Here is a 24216-nt window from a genome sequence, read left to right as displayed (position 1 = left end):
TCATTGTAATGCTTCCGGAGAAAATGTCTGATGTGTTCCTGAAAGAACAGAAAGTATGGATCTAAATCCAAAACTGCAGTGTGAAAATTGCAAAAATAACTATTTTTATACAGATTGTGAAATGAAAAAAATATGATTAAGAATTTGTCAGGAACAGCGCACTGCACTTGCTCACTGAGCCAGTGCGCGTGTCCTGAGTACAAAGACTGTGCACAAAGATACCTGTGGAGCGGGGTCTCAGTGGTGACGATGCATGCTCCAAGCTCACAGGACCTAAAGCACGTGACTGCTGGGGGTGTGGCCTCAGCTCCACAGAGCCAGGAGCTGCAGGGAAACTCCTAGAAAGGTAACTACAGGGCAATGTTACCAAGGGGCATAGACAGAGACAGAAACCAGATCAAGCCAGGTCAAAGCACAAGATAGCAATACAGTACCAAATGGTTAGACAGAATTCATAGCCAGGACGTAGCAATAGATTAGAAAACCAGAACGGGCAATAGACGGTACAATAGGGACAAACTGTAACGGAGTAACGATAGCCAAGCCAGGAGGTCTGACACACCAGAACAACAGTATAGCTGACAGAGAACCCTGGTAAAGAGTGAGTTTAAATACCCCTCCCAGATCCAGAAAGAGGCCAACACCTCTTAACCCTGTGAGTGCAGGGCAAGAACCCTGTTCAAACCATGACAGTACCCCCCTCTTAACGGGGGGCCACTGGACCCCCAGGCTTGTCTGGGTATCTGGCGTGGAAAGCCCAAACCAGACGATCGGCATGCACCGAACTGGCTGGAACCCATGACCGATCCCCCAGAGAGTACCCCTTCCAGTGTATCAGATACTGGAGTCTCCAGCGCACCCACCGAGAGTCGACAATGCGCCCTACTTCTTACTCCAGCTGCCCCTCTACCAGCACTGGCGGAGCATTTGATGAGGGATCCTTTCTCACCGTCCCCACAGGCTTTAACAGGGACCTGTGGAAGATATCAGAAATTTTAAAGGAGGTGGGCAGCTGCAGTCGGTAGGCTACTGGGTAAACAACCTCCACAACTTTGTATGGGCCAATAAACTTGGGGCCCGGCTTTATAGATGGTATCTTAAGCTTGATATTGCGGGTGGATAGCCACACCTTCTCCCCTACTACAAATGCTGTACCTGACCCCCCCTCCTGTCAGCAAACCGCTTATAGTTTTCCTGGGCCTTGGAAATATTCCTCTGAACCCCCCTCCAATGAATTCTAAGACGTTGTGTTGCACTCTCAGCTCCAAGACAACCTGAATCCATGCGGGAAAACTCTCCAAAATGTGGGTTAAACCCATAGTTGATCTGAAAGGGAGACTTCCCAGTAGATTGACTCACACGACCGTTGAATGCAAATCTGCCATGGGCACTACCTCACACCAGTCCTCCTGCCTGGAAGAGGCCAACCATCTCAGAATCTGCTCCAATGATTGGTTCGTGCACTCCGTCTGTCCATTAAACTCTGGGTGGTAGGCAGAGGAGAAGGACAATGAAATCCCCAGCTTTTTGCAAAAAGCCCTCCAGAACCTGGCTACAAACTGTACCCCTCTGTCTGACACCACATTCATAGGCACTCCATGCAACCGAATTATATGCTGCATAAATAAGCGGGCCATGTGTTATGATGAGTCACCGAAGGAGGAAAAGACAAAATACCAGCTAAGTCCAGAAAAACCAGAGAGGTTGGCAGCTATCGGATTGCAGACCCCTGGACCTATCCACAACAACTAGCAGTAGCCGTGGGGGGTTCCTACGGTTCCCTAGACCCCTCAATCACAGCCGGAGAACTAGATAACCTAAAGACAGAAAGGGGAAAACTAAACTGCCCCAGAGCAGACCCCAAAGCAATAGGCAGCCCCCAACATATAATGACGGTGAAGCAAGATGAAAACACTAACACAGATAGAAAGATAGGTTGAGCAAATGATGGGGCCCAAGCTAACTACATAGGACAGGATAGGAAAGCTGCTGTCTGCCATCCGCAAAAAACCCTATCAAAATGAGCCAACCGACTGATAGGAAAAACAGGCCCTGAAGTCGCTAGGCTTCAAAAGACTATATCAGCACTCAGGTATATTCTGAAGACAGAGCAAAAGATCAACAGATCAGAGACAAAAATGGAATTCAGCTCACCCCCGGCCGGGGATGGCAGAACTCCCAAAAAACAAGGCAAAACAAAAAACAAAACTGAAGAGTACAAAGCAGAGCAGAAAAACTTAGTTTTGAGATGCAGGAATCAGACTGGTCTCCAAGAATCCAGCAGGAAAATCACCAGCCAGGAAGAAGGGCGTCGGCAGCCTTATATCCAGTCCTCAATTCCAGCCACCCAGTCATCATCTAGCTGCCCAGGTGTCTGATAATCATCCTCACTACCTTCCTTCACCAGAGGAGGGAGTTCATCAGACCTCAATAGTGAAGGGAAAAATGAACTCACAACAGTACCTCCCCCTTGAGGAGGGGTCACCGAACCCTCATCCATGCCACCAGGGCGATCCGGGTGAGCCCGATGAAAGGCATTCACCAATCTTTCGGCATGAATATCAGAGGCAGAGACCCAGGAATTATCCTCCTGACCATAACCCTTCCACTTAACCAAATACTGGAGTCTCCGTCTAGCCAGACGGGAATCCAGTATCTTCTCTACCTCATATTCCATGTTACCTTCAACCAATATAGGGTAAGGAGGTGCCACCACAGGAACTACTGGTTCAACAAACCTCTTCAACAAGGACTTATGGAACACATTATGAATTTTAAATGTGACAGGAAGAGCCAACCGAAAAGAGACCGGATTAATAATCTCCAAAATCTTGTAAGGTCCAATAAATCTAGGCTTAAACTTAGGAGAAGCCACCTTCATAGCAATATTTTTTGATGACAACCAAACCAGATCACCCACCTTAAACTGGGGACCAACGGTCCTACGCCAGTTGGAAAACCGCTGGGCCTTTTCCTGGGAGAGAGACAACTTATCCACTACTTGGTCCCAGATCTGGTGCATTCTCTCCACCACAGTGTCAACACCTGGGCAGGCAGAAGGCTCCACCTGCCCTGAAGAAAATCGAGGGTGAAAACCAAAGTTACAAAAAAAAGGTGACATCAAAGTGGCAGAACTAGCTCTATTATTTAAAGCAAATTCGGCCAAGGGCAAAAATGAAACCCAATCATCCTGATCGGCAGAAATAAAACATCTCAAATACGACTCCAAAGCCTGGTTTGTTCTCTCCGTCTGCCCATTGGTCCGAGGGTGAAACGCAGAGGAGAAGGACAACTGAATTCCCAGCTTGGAACAGAAAGTCCTCCAAAATCTAGACACAAACTGAACTCCTCTGTCAGATACAATGTTCTCAGGAATCCCGTGCAAGCGAACCACCTGTTGCAAAAACAAGGGCACCAACTCAGAGGAAGATGGCAACTTAGGGAGTGGTACAAGATGGACCATCTTAGAGAATCTATCACAAATCACCCAAATAACAGTCATTCTCTGAGAGACAGGCATATCAAAGATGAAATCCATTGAAATATGGGTCCATGGCCTCCTGGGGACCGGCAAAGGCATCAACAACCCACTAGAGCGAGAACAAGGTTTAGACCGGGAGCAAGTCCCACAGGACTGCACAAAATTCCTGACATCATGAGACAAGGCGGGCCACCAAAAAGACCGACTCACCAGATCTCTAGTACCAAAAATACCTGGATGACCAGCCAATGCAGAGCAATGAACTTCAGACATCACTCTCTTCCTCCACTGGTCAGGAACATACAACTTTCCACTGGGACAACGCTCAGGTTTGTCCTCCTGAAACTCTTCCAGAGCACGTCTCAAATCGGGCGAGATGGCAGAAAGAACTACCCCCTCGCCTAAGATGGTAGCAGGCTTAGTCACAACAGGAGAATCAGCAAGGAAACTCCTAGAGAGGGCGTCTGCCTTGACATTCTTAGTGCCCGGAAGAAAAGAGACCACAAAATCAAAACGTGTGAAAAACAAGGCCCACCTAGCCTGTCTAGGATTCAAGCGTTTGGCCGACTCCAGGTAAATCAAATTCTTGTGGTCAGTAAGGACCACGACTTGGTGTTTGGCTCCCTCCAACCAATGTCTCCACTCCTCAAATGCCCATTTCATGGCCAACAGTTCCCGATTCCCCACATCATAGTTAAGTTCGGATGGGGAGAACTTTCGGGAAAAGAAAGCACAAGGATTCATTTTAGATGTCACAGGATCTTTTTGGGATAACACCGCTCCTGCACCAATCTCAGAAGCGTCCACCTCAACCTGAAACGGGAGTGAGACATCAGGTTGCCGCAAAACCGGAGCAGAAGTGAATCTTCGCTTCAGCTCCTGAAAGGAAGAAACAGCCTCCGGAGACCAATTCAGCACATCAGCACCCTTCCTAGTCAAATTCGTCAATGGCTTGGCAATACCAGAAAAATTAGCTATAAATTTCTGATAAAAATTAGCAAAACCCAAAAACTTCTGGAGGGCCTTCAAAGAAGTGGGCTGAACCCAATCATAAATGGCATGTACCTTGGCCGGGTCCATTTCAATAGTTGACGGAGACCAAATAAATCCCAAAAATGAAATCCTCTGTACCCCAAAAAGGCATTTCGATCCCTTGACATACAGGGAATTCTCCCTCAAAATTCGGAACACAGTCCGAACATGTTCCACATGAGTGTCCCAATTCTCGGAGAAGATCAAAATATCATCCAGATAGATAATCAAAAATTTATCCACAAAGTCTCGGAATATATCGTTCATGAAGCACTGGAAGACAGAAGGGGCATTAGTGAGCCCAAAAGGCATCACCAGGTACTCAAAATGTCCCTCCGGAGTATTAAACGCCGTCTTCCATTCATCCCCATGCCTAATGCGAATAAGATTATACGCCCCCTGAGGTCAAGCTTGGTAAACCAGCAAGGACCTTTAACACTGGAGAATAGATCAGAAATCAGGGGTAACGGATACTGATATTTAACAGTAATTTTGTTGAGGGCACGATAGTCAATACAAGGCCTTAATGAACCATCCTTTTTAGCCACGAAAAAAAACCCAGCACCTAAGGGTGAAGAGGATGGTCTAATATGACCCTTCACCAATGCCTCCTTAATATAGGATCGCATAGCCTCGTGCTCGGGTACAGATAAATTGAAAAGCCGACCCTTGGGGAATTTACACCCCGGGTTCAGCTCAATTGCACAGTCATAACTCCTATGAGGAGGCAAAGACGCAGACTCATTCTCACCAAATACATCATAAAAGTCAGCCAAATAGTCAGGAACATCATGCGACTGGGGAGAGGTGGAGAAAACAGGAGCATCACTAAGGGCACACCGACAACCCCAACTCACCACAGACATAGATTTCCAATCCAGAACTGGATTATGAATTTGCAACCAGGGAAACCCCAGAACAATGGTATCATGCAAATTATGCAACACCAAAAATCTGCAATTTTCTTGATGGTCTGAGGCGACCCGCATTACCACCTGGGTCCAAAACTGACGTTTATTCTTCGCCAAAGGAGTAGCATCAATACCCCTCAAAGGGATAGGCGTCCGCAGAGGTGTCATAGGAAATCCATAATGTTTAGCAAAATCCAAGTCCATCAGGTTAAGAGCTGCTCCTGAATCCATTTCCAGCCTTGGCGGAAAATGTGGACAGGGAGCAGAACAAAGTAATTGCCAGAAGAAACTTAGGTTGAGCACCACCCACAGAAAACGTGTGCGCACAACGTTTCTATCGTTTAGGGCAGACAGAAATAATATGCGAGGCATCTCCACACAAAAAACACAGCTTATTACGCCTTCTGAACTCCTGATGTTGCACCCTAGACAAAACTCTATCACATTGCATAGGTTCAGACATTTGTTCAACAGGTGGCAACATCTCTCGTGTAGTTTTGCGTTCACGTAAACGCCGATCCACCTGAATGGCTAATGACATAGAATCGTCAAGACCAGAGGGAACAGGAAATCCCACCATAGTATCTTTTACAGTTTCTGACAAACCCTTCCGAAAGAGGGCTGCCAAGGCACCATCATTCCAAGTAGTAAGGACCGCCCACTTTTGGAATTTTTGACAGTACAACTCTGCCGAATCCCGACCCTGGCTTAATGCCAACAGGGTCTTTTCAGCCTGATCAATAGCATTAGGTTCATCATACAACAACCCCAAGGCCTGAAAAAATGCATTCACATTATTCAGAATAGGATCATCAGGTTTCAAAGAAAACGCCCAATCCTGGGGATCGCCGCGCAGCAAAGAGATGACAATTTTAACCTGCTGCGCGGACTTCCCCGACGAGTTAGGCTTCAAGGCAAAAAATAATTTACAATTATTCTTGAAATTCAAGAATTTAGACCGATCCCCAAAAAACACATCCGGAGTGGGAATCTTTGGTTCAGCTGCATGTGAATGAGCAAGATAGGCGGAAATTCCCCGCACTTCAACAGCGAGCTGCTCCACACGATCAGACAATTGCTTCATCTCCATTGAGAGAAAAATTCCCCCTACGGCCTCAGAGATATAGAGGAAAAAATATGCACAAAAAAAAAAATTCTGACACTTTTCTTTTTTTTTTTTTTTTTTTCTCTTACAATTCTTTCCTGCTATTGAGTACCCTAGGATCTGCGGTATGGCTGGTGATTCTGTTATGATGAGTCACCGAAGGACGAAAAAACAAAATACCAGCTAAGTCCAGAAAAACCAGAGAGGTTGGCAGCTATCGGATTGCAGACCCCTGGACCTATCCACAACAACTAGCAGTAGCCGTGGGGGGTTCCTACGGTGCCCTAGACCCCTCGATCACAGCCGGAGAACTAGATAGCCTAAAGACAGAAAGGGGAAAACTAAACTGCCCCAGAGCAGACCCCAAAGCAATAGGCAGCCCCCAACATATAATGATGGTGAAGCAAGATGAAAACACTAACACAGATAGAAAGATAGGTTGAGCAAATGATGCGGCCCAAGCTAACTACATAGGACAGGATAGGAAAGCTGCTGTCTGCCATCCGCAAAAAACCCTATCAAAATGAGCCAACCGACTGATAGGAAAAACAGGCCCTGAAGTCGCTAGGCTTCAAAAGACTATATCAGCACTCAGGTATATTCTGAAGACAGAGCAAAAGATCAACAGATCAGAGACAAAAATGGAATTCAGCTCACCCCCGGCCGGGGATGGCAGAACTCCCAAAAAACAAGGCAAAACAAAAAACAAAACTGAAGAGTACAAAGCAGAGCAGAAAAACTTAGCTTTGAGATGCAGGAATCAGACTGGTCTCCAAGAATCCAGCAGGAAAATCACCAGCCAGGAAGAAGGGCGTCGGCAGCCTTATATCCAGTCCTCAATTCCAGCCACCCAGTCATCATCTAGCTGCCCAGGTGTCTGATAATCATCCTCACTACCTTCCTTCACCAGAGGAGGGAGTTCATCAGACCTCTATAGTGAAGGGAAAAATGAACTCACAACAGCCATGGTTTCAACAGATGGTAACGCGGGGAGAGGTACAAAGTGGGCTTGTTTTGAAAACCTATCCACCACCACCCATATCACTGAGTTGCCCCTGTAAGGAAGAAGATTTGTGATAAAATCCTTGGACAAATGTGTCCATGGTCTATCTGGAATTGGCAAAGGCACCAACTCCCCGGCCGGCCGGACCTGAGGACTTTTAGAACGAGCACACACCCCACATGCAGTCACAAACTTTTTAATATCTGTTACCATAGAGGGCCACCAGAAACCCCTTGCCACTGCCCCCCGGGTAGCTGCAATCCCAGGGTGAGCACTCAACATAGAATCGTGAAATTCCTGCATAAGTCCGAGATGGAAACGTTCTGGTACAAACAATTTACCCGGGGGTTTACCACCCGGAGCCCAAGCCTGGGCCTCCAAAATCTCTCTCTGTAACTCAGGTAAGATTTCGGCCACCACGACTCCTGGCTGAAGAATGGAGGAGGGGGGTTCTGGAGGGGACACCGAATCAAAGCTTCGGGATAAGGCATCAGCCTTGATGTTTTTACATCCCGGGCGGAATGTGATGGTAAACAGAAATCGAGAAAAAAAAAGCGCCCACCGAGCCTGGGGGTCAATCTCTTGGCGGACTCGATATAGGCCAAATTTTTGTGATCAGTGATGACTGTAATGGGATGAATAGCCCCCTCCAGGAAATGCCTCCATTCTTCAAAAGCCAACTTTATCGCCAACAACTCTCTATTGCCGACATCGTAATTTCTCTCGGCAGAGGAAATTTTTTTAGAGAAGAAGGCGCAAGGCCTCAGATTAGTAAGGGTAGGAGGGACCTGAGACAAAACTGCCCCCACCCCTACTTCCGAGGCGTCAACCTCCACGATAAAAGGTCTTGACAGGTCGGGTTGTACCAATACAGGGGCTGAAGAAAAGCACTTTTCTAATGTCATGAAAGAATTTTTTGCAGCTACAGACCAATTTTTTACATCAGCTCCTTTGAGAGTGAGGTCCGTTAGAGGCTTTACCACCTGCGAGAAGCCCTTAATATATTTCCTATAAAAGTTAGCAAAGCCTAAAAATCGCTGCAACCCTTTCAAGTCGTGAGGCTGCACTCAATCTGTAACAGCCTGGACCTTCTTAGGATCCATGCGGAACCCCTCCCTTGACACAATCAACCCCAGAAAGGATACTTCTTGCATGAAAAATGAGCATTTTTCCAACTTGGCATAAAAATGATCCTCCCTCAGTCTCAGGAGAACCATCCGCAAATGGTGCAAGTGAGATTGACTGTCCCCCGAGTACACCAGAATGTCATCCAAATAGATGACCACTGTGACAAAACGACCAATTAAATCAGAGAAAATTACATTGATAAAATTCTGAAAAACAGCAGGAGCGTTGGTCAGCTATAATGTCAGGAACACCGCACTGCACTTGCTCACTGAGCCAGTGCGCGTGTCCTGAGTACAAAGACTGTGCACAAAGATACCTGCGGATCGGGGTCTCAGTGGTGACGATGCATGTTCCAAGCTCACAGGACCTGAAGCACGTGACTGTTGGACGTGTAGCCTCAGCTCCACAGAGCCAGGAACTGCAGGGAAACTCCTAGAAAGGTAACTACAGGGCAATGTTACCAAGGGGTATAGACAGAGACAGAAACCAGATCAAGCCAGGTCAAAGCACGAGATAGCAGTACAGTACCAAAGGGTTAGACAGAATGGATAGTCAGGACGTAGCAATAGATCAGAAAACCAGAATGGGCAATAGACGGTACAATAGGGACAAACTGTAACGGAGTAAGTACAGAGTGAGGGAACGGACCGGATCATACATGGGAAGCAAACAAGCAACGCAGAACACACGCACACCAGGGGTCAGACACACCAGAACAACAGTATAGCTGACAGAGAACCCTGGTAAAGAGTGAGTATAAATACCCCTCCCAGATCCAGAAAGAGGCCACAAACACTTAACCCTGTGAGTGCAGGGCAAGAACCCTGTTCAAACCATGACAGAATTATATTGTACACAAAATTAAATCAATGGGCCATTTTCTGATTATACCTTTCTTTTAACTTCTGCATTACCATAAATATTTTACATGTTGGTGCCCCTTCCCTGGCACTCAGGACTCTGGGACATGTGCCACAGTTGCATCCCCCCAACACCACCCTCAGCTGTGTTCCATTGTCTTGTCAAGAACACATTTATACTGATTTTGCAGGAAAGTTTTAAAGAATAGGCTCCTAGAGAAGTATACTGTAACATGAAAGCGAGGAAAGATTTTAAAGAAGCACTCCCAATAAAATTTTATCCTCTTAATATATTGCAGAAGTCATATTATATAGCACTGTGTACTTACAATTGCCCATTTTGCCCTTCTACCTAGCTATTGCCTCTCTTTCTCTGTATGTAGAAACAGGAAGTCTCTTTTCCCTGCATGAGTCATTCCCCTCTTCACCTCCTGACCCAGCTGCTTCCTCCTCCCCCCCGCCAGGTGCTTTTAGCAGTGATGACTAGAGTTGAGCGATACCGTCCGATACTTCAAAGTATCGGATCGGAATGGATCGGCCGATCTTAAAAAAAAGTATCGGTATCGCCGATTCCGATACCGGAAGTCCCATTCAAGTCTATGGGACTTCCGGTATCGGAATAAGAAAAACCCTGTTTTTGCCTTGTACAGCCTCTCTGGGGTCTGTACGGGCCTTTCGGGGGGCTGTGCCGGCCTGCCAGGGGGTCTGTGCAGGCTCCGGTGGTCTGTGCCGGCCTGCCGGGGGGCTGTGCCGGCCTGCCGGGGGGCTGTGCCGGCCTGCCGGTGGGCTGTGCAGGCTCCGGTGGGCTGTGCCGGCCTGCCGGGGGGCTGTGCCGGCCTGCCGGTGGTCTGTGCAGTCTCCGGTGGGCTGTGCCGGCCTGCCGGGGGGCTGTGCCGGCCTGCCGGTGGTCTGCGCAGGCTTCGGGGGTCTGTGCAGGCATCGTCCGATGGGACTACAAGTCCCATCGGGCGATGCCTGCTACCATGACAGTGATTGACACATTAGCCAATGATGGGACAGTAGTAGTCCCATCATCCGGCTAATGTGTTGAATGTAAAAAAAAAAAAAAAAAAAAATTACATGCTACATACATGCTACATACATACAACATGCATACTACATACATGCTACATTCATACTACATACTACATACATGCTACATTCATACTACATATATACTACATGCAACATACATACTACATATATACTACATGCATGCAACATGCATACTACATATATACTACATGCAACATACATACTACATATATACTACATGCATGCAACATGCATACTACATATATACTACATGCTACATACATACTACATATATGCTACATACATACTACATATATACTACATGCATGCTACATACATACTACATGCTACATACATACTACATATATGCTACATACATACTACATATATACTACATGCATGCTACATACATACTACATGCTACATACATAACACATATATACTACATACATACTACATGCATGCTACATGCTACATACATACCACATACATACTACATACATACTACATACATGCTACATATATACTACATGCTACATACATACTACATGCATGCTACATACATACTACATGCTACATATATACTACATGCATGCTACATGCTACATACATACTACATATATACTACATGCATGCTACATACATACTACATGCTACATACATACTACATATATACTACATGCATGCTACATACATACTACATGCATGCTACATACATACTACATGCTACATACATACCACATACATACTACATATATACTACATGCATGCTATATACATACTGCATGCTACATGCATACTACATACATACTACATATATACTACATACATACTACATACAATACATTCATACAATACATACATAGACATACAGTACATATAACATAGAGTAACATACTTACCAATACTTGTCACATTGTTCCCCGAAGCCATTGTCTTTTACGGAATAAATATTAACATAACAAACCACAAAAATACTCACCCACGATCCGAAGCAGTCCACGAGTGTGTCCCACGACGATCTTGGGTAGAGAACTGCAGCATCAGCTGTTGCTGCCGTTCTCTACGGGCTGCAGGAATCCAATGATGGAAGGTAGGTATCCTTCCGCACTGTATTCCTCCGCCACTTAAAAAAAAAAAGTCCCTAGTCTCACTTTATGCCATTGCTGTGTGGGAATTTCCCACGCAGCAATGGCATAAAGTGAGACTAGGGACTTTTTTTTTTTAAGTGGCGGAGGAATACAGTGCGGAAGGATACCTACCTTCCGTCATTGGATTCCTGCAGCCCGTAGAGAACGGCAGCAACAGCTGATGCTGCAGTTCTCTACCCAAGATCGTCGTGGGACACACTCGTGGACTGCTTCGGATCGTGGGTGAGTATTTTTTTGGTTTGTTATGTTAATATTTATTCCGTAAAAGACAGTGGCTTCGGGGAACAATGTGACAAGTATTGTAAGTATGTTACTCTATGTTATATGTACTGTATGTCTATGTATGTATTGTATGAATGTATTGTATGTAGTATGTATGTAGTATATATGTGGTATGTATGTAGCATGTAGTATGTATGTAGTATGTATGTAGCATGCATGTAGCATGCAGTATGTATGTAGCATGCATGTAGTATATATGTAGTATGTATGTAGCATGTAGCATGTAGTATGTATGTAGTATGTATGTGGTATGTATGTAGCATGTAGCATGCATGTAGTATGTATGTAGCATGCATGTAGTATGTATGTAGTATATATGTAGTATGTATGTAGCATGTAGTATGTATGTAGCATGCATGTAGTATGTATGTAGCATGCATGTAGTATGTATGTAGTATGTAGTAAGTATGTAGCATGTAGTATGTATGTAGCATGCATGTAGTATATATGTGTTATGTATGTAGTATGTATGTGGTATGTATGTAGCATGCATGTAGTATGTATGTAGTATATATGTGGTATGTATGTAGTATGTATGTAGCATGCAGTATGTATGTAGCATGTATGTAGTATGTATGTAGTATATATGTAGTATGTATGTAGCATGTAGTATGTATGTAGCATGCATGTAGTATATATGTAGTATGTATGTAGCATGTAGTATGTATGTAGCATGCATGTAGTATGTATGTAGTATATATGTAGTATGTATGTAGCATGTAGTATGTATGTAGCATGCATGTAGTATATATGTATGTAGCATGCATGTAGTATGTATGTAGTATGTATGTAGTATATATGTAGTATGTATGTAACATGTAGTATGTATGTAGCATGCATGTAGTATATGTGTTATGTATGTAGTATGTATGTAGTATGTATGTAGTATGTATGTAGCATGCATGTAGTATGTATGTAGTATATATGTGGTATGTATGTAGTATGTATGTAGTATGTATGTATGTAGTATGTATGTATGTAGTATGTATGTAGTATGTATGTAGTATGTATGTAGCATGCAGTATGTATGTAGCATGCATGTAGTATGTATGTAGTATGTATGTAGTATTTTTTTTTTTTTTTAACATTTAACACATTAGCCGGATGATGGGACTACTACTGTCCCATCATTGGCTAATGTGTCAATCACTGTCATGGTAGCAGGCATCGCCAGATGGGACTTATAGTCCCATCGGATGATGCTTGCACAGACCCCCGGACATCAGCACAGCCCCCCGGCAGGCCGGCACAGCCCCCCGGCAGGCCGGTACAGACCCCCACAGGGTGCACAGACCACCGGCAGGCCGGCACAGCCCCCCGGCAGGCCGGTACAGACCTCCACAGGGTGCACAGACCACCGGCAGGCCGGCACAGCCCCCCGGCAGGCCGGTACAGACCTCCACAGGGTGCACAGACCACCGGCAGGCCGGTACAGCCCCCCGGCAGGCCGGTACAGACCCCCACAGGGTGCACAGACCACCGGCAGGCCGGCACAGCCCCCCGGCAGGCCGGTACAGACCCCGGGCAGTCCACACAGCCCTCCGGCAGGCCGGCAGAGACCCCCGGAAGGCCCGAAATGATGGTGCATCATGATGCGCACACACCGCGCATCATGATGACGTCAGGCTGTCAATCAACTTTGAACTTCCGATTCCGATGCCAACTTCCGATATTGAAAAAATATCGGAAGTCGGTATCGGAATTCCGATACAGCAAGTATCGGCCGATACCCGATACTTGCGGTATCGGAATGCTCAACACTAGTGATGACTGATGCACAGAAATCTGACCTCCTGTTTCTACATAGAGCTTAGAAGGATGCAGCTAGTCAGTTTTTAATCATGTGATGTCATAAACCTAACGGAAAAGAGAAGAATTAGGCTGGTTTCACACTAGCGTTTTTTTGCGCTGCGCCTCGTACGCTATCGTGCGCATGCACATTGCTCCCCTATCTTTAACTTGGCGGGCGCATGGTATAGCGCTTGTACGCGTTCATGTGCGTTTTTGTGCGCTGCATTTTTACCAGGTGTGTGCCCAGGCACGCCAGACGCAGCATGTTGCATTTTTCTTTGCGCCCAACTGCTGCCAAAAAACGCATGCGCACGTTAGCGCACGGAATGGGCAAAAAAACAACATTACAGTCTATGGGATCGCACGCGTGTGCAAGGACATGCACACACATGCGTTTAAAATCGCATGCGTTTTTAGAATTAACATGGCGACAAACTGGCTAAATCACATGCGCAAAAAAGCAAATGCATACAAAACGCCTAATTTCATTTTTTGTATGCGTCTGGAATGCGCATGAGGCGCAGCGCAAAAAAACTCTAGTGTGAAAGTAGCCTAAGCTGGGTAGAAGGGCAAAATGAGCAATTTTATGGGAGTGCTTCTTTGAATGATGAAAAAAGGGGAAAACGTCCAGCTGATAAAAAAGGCTGTTTATTGAGGAATTCAGATTAAGATCAGCGTCCCGCAGACAATAAACGGTAATGCAGTATACGCGTTTCGAACACTACATGTGTTCTTTGTCAAAGCTGGACCTTTTCCCCTTTTTTCATTGTTTCCAAGTGGTCCACTTGCAGTCCGTGCTGACAACACGCCACAACCGGTGAGCTGGCTTCACTTCTTTTTCTTTGAATTATGCGTACATTTAAATAAGGAAAACAAAAAATATTTTAAATGTGACTATATATATATATATATAGAGAGAGAGAGAGAGAGAGAGTGTATATAGAGTGTGTATAGTCACATTAAAATATATATATATATATATATATATATATATATATATATAAATACTGATATATATATATATATGGTATATATAATTGTATATATATTTATATATTTTTTAATATATATATAATCAAAGGAAGCAATAATACCTACTAAATAAAGCTTAAGGATCAGGTAAAGACTAAACAGCACTAAGATATGTTGATTTACTTTGAAAATGTAAAGTCATGTTCACATGTGGAATGAGATTGCATTCTATACACCTGAATGACATTGCTTCTGCAGCTTGCACACTGATTTCTGAAATCCCTATTCAGGTGTATGAGACAGTTTGGCCGGGGCCACACTTGTGAGTGTGATGCGAGAAACTTGCACAATTCTCTCGCATCAATACCCGGCACTCGGACCTGAGTGTGTGGCTGCATAGAAAGACATGCAGCCTCATACTCCGGTCCGAGTGCCGGCAGCAGTGCCTGGTATTGATGCGCAAGTTTCACGCATTGTACTTGCAAGTCTAACCCCGGCCTTTGGGAAAATTCGGCAAGAAATTGCCATGTTGCATACCCTTAAAGTAAAAAGTCCAATGAGGCAGGAAGACATAGCAATTAGAAAACAGTGCACGCTTCTGAAGGCAACATAAAAGACTCTTATAGATCTTATACTTTAGATGCTCTTTGTTAAAGGGGCCTTTCTACTGACAGATTCCCTTTAAGATCATAAGTGATTACTGCAAAGTGAGTGCTACGATTACCACTGCGTATAGAAGCAGAATGCTGCTCTCCTGTGATATATAAGGTGATGTCATGCTGTTAGCACAGAATGCTGTAGCCAGATGAAAAAAAAACCTGTTCTCGTTGTTCTCGTGCTTTAGATTTTACAGCTGGGATTTCATGTTTGTTAAGATATATTTCCACTGACTTGGATTCATTACAACCCCAGCAGTACATATTAAATTATTCAGTCCTGACAGATCGTCAGAAGAGGGTGAGATTGTAATGGTAATTATATTGTACGTGAGCAGTTCACATAAATAATAAACTGTTATCTGAACTATCAGCATTCAGCAAGGTCAAAAGCGTCAGCATCAAAGGCGGCGGACTGGGTGTCGGGGACCCATAACAAAAAGAAAAAAATATATGTTATTATATATCTTACCCTAGCTGTAAGTAACAATAGCTCACTCACTTCTCACTTTGCTAGATTAGAATATGGCTCTTTTGTTTTTGGAAAGACAAAGTAGCGGAAGGAACAAGTCCATGCCCACATCGTGCCGTGTTGTGTCATTCATTGTGTAATGGTGGCGCTGCTCATGCTCCTTATGGTACCATATTAAGAAGTTATTCTCCCACTGAAGCAATGTTTTATCGAAAAATAGCTCTGTAATATTGCTTCAGATGGCACTGATGCGACGGTTCACACAGAGGCTCTGTAGTCCTTAATTTTTATACAGGGCTGTAATACATTTGGGTGCAGGAAGAAAAAAATGGCACTTTCAAAAACAAGGTCCAAGACTAAAAGAATATTTGACAAAAAGGAGAAATCAGAAAAGCTGTAAATAAATGCTCAATAACTAAAGAGGCCCTGTCACCATTTCGAAAGTGCTCAAATTTTGCTTTTTTTTATCCCGATGCTTTCCTGATTAACTCAGTTTTTTTAATCCGCCATAAGGTTCCAGAGGTATGGGTCTTTTTATGTAGTGCAAATTTTTATGATCTTTTCCAAGAGAGCGTTGCTCACAGGATTCTGTGAGGGGTGCATCTTGTAGTGTAATGTAGAGGAGACTAAAGACACACCCCAGAGAATCCTGTGAGTACCGCCCACTTAGTAAAGACCACTAAATTATCACTAAATAAAAAGACCCATATTCACGGAACCATATTGCGGATTTAAACAAACCAAAAAGCAAAATACTAAGTGGAGCAGCGGGATTAAAATAAAAGCAAAAAAATAGCTACTTTTGACTTGCTCATAGGTTAATAATGCAGAGTAGCCTAAGGAAACTGATCAGATACTGGAATTATCTTAAATTACAGATTCATTACTTAGGAAATGAAGCATAAAAAGATGATACTGAATAATTCACTAGTTTATTTTAAAAGAGAGAATAAAAAAATAAAAAGTCAAAAAAGTCTATGGAGAAAATTATACGTTTACACTTACTTTGTGCGAAATCCCTCTCATCTCCAGGACTTAATCCAGTTGGTGAGACAGAAGAGGCCACAGTGGATTTTGTGAATATTCCGCTTATAAACTTTAACATTTTCCTATCCCTAGCCGCTGAAGACCTGGCCTTGTCTCCAGTAGGAGATGTCCCTTCGCGGCCCTTTTTAAATTCGTCGGTTGGTAAATCGAAGTCACTATTGTCCACAGTTTTGCTTTTTCCCTTTCTAAAACCTTTAGGGTCACATGACGAAGGAGAAAGCAGACTTTTTCCTCCCGCAGAGAGTTTTGGAGTCTCAGCTCTAGGGCTGCTCTTGGTGGAAGATTTTGACTTACTTTTACCACCTTCATTTTCAGGCCATGAGAGTCGATTTGAACCACTTTTTTGACTTAGATTTTTGTCACGGATGTCTTGACTTTTGGAGGCCTTAGTAAGTTTAAGTATTCGACTGCCTTTTTCCTTACATGGTGTAAGAAGAACAGGAGGGATCTTCGTTTGATCTACAGGAGTAGGAAGTCCCGAGACACTTACACTAGAAAGGTATGGAGGTCTTGTCTTGGTGTCTATTTGTAAGGTGTTCTTCTGTAATTCCCCTGACTTGTCTGGGCTCACTGAGAGAGATACAGTTACTGGTGCTTCACGATATGGTGTTCCTGACTGGCATGGTACAGGGAGCAATGGGCTGGCTGGAGAGCTAAAAGAATATCTGGGGCCGGAAAAAAAAGTAGGACTTGAATGCTGTCGAGGACTGTTGCAGCGTCGATTGGGAGAGTTTTGAAGAAAGTAATCTGAGGTGACACTAGTACTGATCCACATAGCATCCTGTCTATGGAAAAGTCTTTCCAACCGTTTAGTCTTTCCAGGGTCATCACTGTCTTGCGTGTGGTCATCTACTTCAACTGGCAAAGCAACATCTATATCTTTACATGGTGAAAGAGATAGCAAGAGTAAAGGCTCTGGAGTCTTTTCTTTGGGAGAGGTTAGCTCACTGATGTCAAGAGCATTCTTTTCTATTAAAGTAACAGGCCTATCATTGTTTGCTTTTGCACCAGGAGATTTGGCGGTCCCAGTAACTGATGCCCTAGCTCCTGGGTATGTTCCCATGCCAGACACTGGTGTTTTTATTCCAGTTGAGGTTTTAGTCTGAGGAGTGGGAGATGGTGCAGCATCACCAGATGAAACTGCAGGTTTTGCGCTTATGTTTGGGGCTTTTATCGCTGCAACTGGAGGTGCCCCAGAAGGTAAAGTTTTGGATGTACTAATAGGTGGTTTTGCTCCAGGATATGTGCCAGTGCCCCCAGTTTTAGTTTTCTCAGTGACTATTCCTGCAAGTGGAGCTCTGCTTCCAATGGACTCTTCAGAAGTCACCACTACAGATGCAGCTCTGACTCCCCGAGCTGCACTTCTAGCAGCAATTATTTTGGCCTCACTAGGTTTTGCTGCAATTACCGGGGCCCCTCCAGAACGAGATGCAGAAAATAATGCTGATGCAGTGCGAGCAGCACTTATTGGGGGAGCGGTAACTCGGGGTATGCTGGATGGTATTGTGCATGGTATGTCTGCAAGTTCTACTGTAGGTTTTTCTTCAGAAATTGGAGCAGAACAGGTATGCGTTGGTGAATCTGAACATACAGCTGGTACCTTTATTGCCTTTAAACTCCGGCGGGTGATTCTGGATTCGGTGACTGGTGCTTGAGGACTGACCCCTTCTGTAACTTTGGAAACATGCACTGGCACAGAACTGGTTGTTAAGTCTCTGGAAACATCAGTATCAAGTGCAGGTCTTCTCGTGAGGGAACCTCTAATTACTCGTACTCCACCAAAGGGAAAATCCCTTTGACTGAAAGGCACCGGCGCACTAGCAGTTCTTGTTTCCTTCATTCCTCCTGGAGGCCCTGAAGCACTAGACGATTTTGTGTTCTGGCTTGATGATTCTTCAGTGCTAGATACACTTGTTGGTTTATCTCCATGTACTGCATGACTAGACGTTTCAGGTTTTGTAGTTTCTTGTTTTGGAGTTGAAGAACTTGTGGTGTTTGACGAAACTGAGTTGTTCACAGATGCCGCTGGTAATGAAGTACTAGGTATCACGGTGCAATTCTCTTCCTGTTTTTGGGTTATAACTCCAGTATTTCTGGGTACTACCTTTGTTGGGCCATGTGATGCCCCCTTATCTGTAGGTAATGGAGTAGAACTGGCTGGTGTACAGATACCTCCTGCTCCTGGCAAATATTCATCTGTATTTGATGTTTCAGAGAACCCCACTTTTTCTGTAGTTCCATTGGTAGACACTTGGCTCTCAGCTGGTCCCACTGTTGAAAAAGTGCTTGTTATCTTACTTACTGGTATAGAATCTGAAGAGCGGCATAATACAGTGTCACTCCGCTTCACAAATGCTGTTGATCTGATGGGAATTGCACGTCGTTCTTGGTCTGGGACAGATGTTTCAGATTGTTTTGCTTTTAAGGAAACTGTCAAGGGTGCATCATTGGTATCCTGAGCCCCCTTTGAACCAACAACTGTCCCCTTGCCAGTATTATTCAATATTGCACTTTCTCCAGTGATAGTCTTTTCTTTTCCATCACTCACCCCGGCATCAGGAGTGGGCCCTGCCCAAGCCCAGACATCAGGAAAATCTCTATCCAGTGAGAGACAATGGGCCAGTCCAGGTGTGCTGCCAAGAGAAGGGGTGTCATGTTTCCGGAATACTTCAGTGCTGTCAACCTTTTTTTCGTCCCCCACAGCCTCTAGTTTGACTAGGGTCAAAGAGATGTGGTAGGTGGTCCTGCGCTGGAGGGTGGCTCCTCTGCTCATGGGTCCCCTGAGTGAGCAGCCTGCAAAGATAGCAAGGGCTGCAGAGTAGTCTGCCTGATCAACCACACTGCTGGTCTGCAATCAGCTCAGCACATCCATCATCTGATGTGCCACCTCCTCGCCACACAGGTGTCCATGCAGCATAGATCCGATCGCCAGACGGAAAACACACGCCCAGGAATGTCAGTCAATAGCTATCTGCAAATAATGCACAAAAGCAGAGAGGGAAAGCAACCCTTCAGAGGCAAGACCTCATTGTATAGAAGCATCACTGCACTGGCTCAGGATTGCAGAAGGCACTGGGGTCCCTGCTGATAGTTCCCTTGAAATTCAGTTCCATTGTCTGCCAGGTGTAAAGCAAGGTGAGCAGGTGCCACCATAGTCTGGTGTCCTCTCAGGCTGCCTGTAGATTCTTCATTGCAGCAGCATCAGCATCAGCACCAGACGCCTCAATCCCATGCAGGTTCCACGGTGGCTAGAGACAGGCTTGTCACTGATCTCCATTCACAGAGACACAGCAGCTATTCTTCTGCCTTCTCTCCAGTGTCAGGGCTGCACTTTAACGAACACTTCAATTTTGCATCTCATACGAAGAGTTTGCAAAGGAGGGGGCTAGAAAGCGGTGTAATCGCAGCATAATATGCCACCCAAGCGTGTTCGAAAGACTAGCAGGACTCACTATTCATGGTATAGGAATAGGAGGAGCTGTGATCACTGCTCTACACCCACACCACAATCTGGCAGCTCAGTGCTGAATATTAAAGGGTGAATGTGACATCCAACTAGATTTATGCCCGTGTATAAAATTATTCCATGACTGTGTTTCACTGCTTCTTTGTCCTGATTATTGGTTGGGATGTATCATACATGTAATCATATTATGTATTCGGACATAATAGAAAAATAAAAGAGCTTTAAATAACCTGCGGCTCTTCTGTTACGGTTGAACAACCGGTTACAGCGTTCATACCGGAGGCGGACATATCATTGGGGCAACCTGTGCAGTCGCAGAGGGGCCCAAGAATTTTATGAAGTCACTTCTACCTCCAAAGGAGATGGCATTGTGCAATGTGATGATCTCTTTGACTGCAAACAGTCTAATGTTCTAGCACAGGAACCTTCTTCTGTCTGTGTCTGCCCCGTATAACTATATTATACCACCAGTCTTATAAGGCCCAGCTTTCTACCACCACTTAATGCTAGGTCTTCAGACACCAAGCTGTACAGCTAGAAATTTCCATTATAAGTCATCAAAAGAGTTACAAACAAGGATATTGGGACTGAAATAATCAATCCAGCTACAGAAACAACATGTAGAGACCTTTTATCCTGCGCCTTAAAGTATTGACCACTGCGAGTCATTTTTAAATCCCTTTATGTTTGGTAAAATGAAATAATTAGTTTTGAATTTTATCTTTCTCTGCTTGAAATGCATGGAGAGAATAAATGCACAATGAAACATGGAAAGAAACCTCACTAAGTCATTGCAATGATAGAAATGTGTTGGAGAGGTTGTCCATTATAATCTATATATATAAAACAATAAATCTGTAGTAGCCCGCTCTATACAAATCCACAGTTCTCGCCCAATTTGGGTGAAATTTGGCACTCCCCTTCTCCACGCACAGGAGCAGAATACTGCACACATTACATCTCGCTAGCATCCCGCTGTCATGAGATTGGGGCCCCCAAAAGTTAGGCCCTATACATATAATGGGGAAATGTGAAATATGTAGTAGCCCGCTCTATACAAATCCACAGTTCTTTCCCGATTTGGGTGAAATTTGGCACACCCCCTCTCCACCCACAGGAGCAGAAGACTGCGCACGTTAAATCTCACTAGCGTCCCCCATCATGAGATTGGGGCCCCCGAAGTTAGGCACTATGCATATAATGGAGAAATGTGAAGGTGAAAGTAAAAGTGCTGAGGGGAAAACAGAAGTTGTGACTGACAGGGATGGATTATAGCGACGGCGCCAAAGAGTCGCTGCTAAAGGGGCCGCACACCACACACAACACACAAACATTTCACAAACATCACGCAGACAGCACACATACACCAACCCACAAGCACACCACACAAATGCCATAACACACCACACAAACACCAGACCACTCTAGACACACAAAACACAAACACCACCACACAAATACCACAACACCACCCCATAAATACCACATGCACACTACACACACTTGCACGCAAGGACCACACATGCATGCAAAGACACTCAGATGGATGCACCCTACACACACAGATGATCATTACTGTGCAGCAATATTGGTCAGGCGAAAAATGCCTCATAGTAAGATTGTCATTATTGCTTACTATACAGGGAGCTTTCATCACTGAAGCTGCTGAGGTAAAGTGAAAGCTGAGCTCTGATTGGTTGCTATGGGCAACTAGGCAAGTCTGCCAGTGAGGCGATTTTCATTACTGAGATGTGAGCTCCTTCAGGTCATAGTAATACTGTGTGAGGGCTTCTCTGTATTTACTATTCATCCAATTACATCTCTTACATCAGGTGAATACTAAATAATACTAAGGACTGTTTTGCATTATGTTGTTAATTGGGTGTAAATGTTTTATGTGTTTGTCTAAGGTGCATACATTTTCATTTTCGACAAAAAATAGTTAAAAAATAGTTGTAATAGTTTATGCTACATAATATGTATTGAATATGTAAAATCAATAAAAATGTTGAAATTAAAAAAAAATGTTGCTGTTCACATCAATGTTATGACAAACTAGTAAAATGCCAAAATAATAAAAATTTAAAGTGGAAAATTTTTTTTACTGTAGCACTCTGAAAATGTCAATTTCAGGGTGACACTGAACATTTTACTTTAGCTACCATAACCAACAATTTAAAATATTTCCTGCGAGTGAAGCCGGGGGTATTCTACTAGTAAAAAAAGTCTATTTTTTTCAAAAACACAGAAGCTGTTGTGCATTGGCCATATCTGATCTTGCATCTTGGCGCCATTTACCTGCATATCGTGGCTAAGTGGCCACAGATCAACAACATGTAATCAGTTTTGTGACATGTACACTGATTTCTCTAGAAGTGTGAATCCAGAAAACCAAAATGTCACGCAACATGAACCATTCAGAAATCAAGCAGAGGAGCACACTGTGTGTTACCATCTTGCCTTGGCACTCATGGCATATGTCACTGTGCAGCCCTGGACTTACAAAGGGCTGTGATTGCCGCTCATACATTCTCTACAGACCTAGACACTCCCCGAATATTAGGTATACATCTCCAATCCAGCTACCAGCCAGTAGATGTCATCCAACTGAAGACGATAGTACTCCCTGAGGGGCCCCCCAGTTCTAGACTGGGGGGGTACATGGTTGCACAGACTTTGATTTGCTGACGTGTTATGGAAAGGGAGCTTTGTTAGCAAAAACAGACATAAAATCGGCATTCAGATTGCTACCAGTTGACCCAAAGGGCTGTAATTCGTTAGGTTTTCAATTCAGAGGTAGTTTTTATTTTGATAGAAGCTTGCCTATGGGTTTTTCGCTATCGTGTCTATACTTTGAAGTTTTTCATCGTTTTTGCAATGGGTACTACAGCAGGAGGTTAGGGAGGGCGGTGTGCTTCATTACTTAGACGATTTCTTATTTATAGGTGAGGATGGTTCAGATGTTTGCTTGAGGTTACTAAGGAAGTTTAAAGAAATTTCGGACTAGTTTGGTGTGCCTTTGGCAGAAGAAAAGACATTTTTACCTAGTACCTGCTTGGAGTTTTTAGGAATAACTATAGATTCTTGGCTATGGAGTGCAGGCTTCCTCTATTGAAAGTTCAGCGTCTGTGGACTCAGATTTTGCAGTTGGTAACTAAAGAAAAGATGACTTTAAAAGAGCTTCAGTCTGTTCTTGGTTCATTGAATTTTGTTCTCCGTATTTTACCGATGGGTAGGGTATTTTTGAGAAGACTTTATGATGCGACAAAAGGGGTAAAATCTCCTAGGTGTCACATTAGAGTTAATTCTGCTATGAGGGCAGACTTAGAAATGTGGTTGGAATTTCTCGGTTCTTTTAATGGTCGCAGTTGTTGGCAATCTGATTTTTCTTCAGCGGAGGCTTTAAATCTGTTCACCGATGTTGATCAAAGTCTAGGTTATGGTGCCTTTTTTGATGGTAAGTGGTCTGCAGCAGAATGGCCAACCTCATGGGTCCGTAATAAGGTAACTAAGAACGTAATTCTTTTACAGTTGTATGCTATTTTAGTGGCACTGACACTATGGGATCCTCTTCTTAAGAACTTGAGGATAACCAAGGAGTGGTGTTGGCGTTGAATACATTGTCTTCTAAGTGCAAATGGTCATCGAAGCTGCTCAGGCATTTAGTGCTGTTATGTTTAAGGCTGAATGTTTGGTTGAAAGCTCGCTATGTGGTGGGTTTTAAAAACGCTGTGGCTGGTGCCCTTTCTCGCCATCAGTGGGAAGCCTTTCATTCGCAGGTTCCAGGAGACGAGAAGGAAGGGACGCAGTGCCCGGAACATCTT

General features: G+C 44.3%; 1 protein-coding gene across 3 annotated transcripts in view; it reads right to left on the bottom strand.

The window, feature by feature from the left end:
* AGAP2 (ArfGAP with GTPase domain, ankyrin repeat and PH domain 2) overlaps positions 1–24216 on the bottom strand; it is a 472523-nt gene that overhangs the window by 245396 nt on the left and 202911 nt on the right. The window contains exon 1 of one of the 3 annotated variants that reach the window (XM_073576779.1): positions 16885–20598. The exons of 1 other annotated variant lie outside the window; for it this stretch is intronic. In XM_073576779.1, coding sequence (XP_073432880.1) covers positions 16885–19699 — 2815 coding nt within the window. In that variant the 5' untranslated portion in view covers positions 19700–20598. Of the gene's footprint in view, positions 1–16884; positions 20599–24216 lie in introns of those variants that run through there. One more of the 3 variants, XM_073576780.1, reaches the window with a different exon arrangement.

This window comes from Dendrobates tinctorius, unplaced genomic scaffold, assembly GCF_039654945.1.
Source record: "Dendrobates tinctorius isolate UK_male_01 unplaced genomic scaffold, ASM3965494v1 ptg000051l, whole genome shotgun sequence".
NCBI classification, from domain to species: Eukaryota; Metazoa; Chordata; class Amphibia; order Anura; family Dendrobatidae; genus Dendrobates; species Dendrobates tinctorius.
The sequence above is the reverse complement of the archived record's forward strand: the minus strand, read 5'-3'. Positions and strand labels throughout refer to the sequence as shown.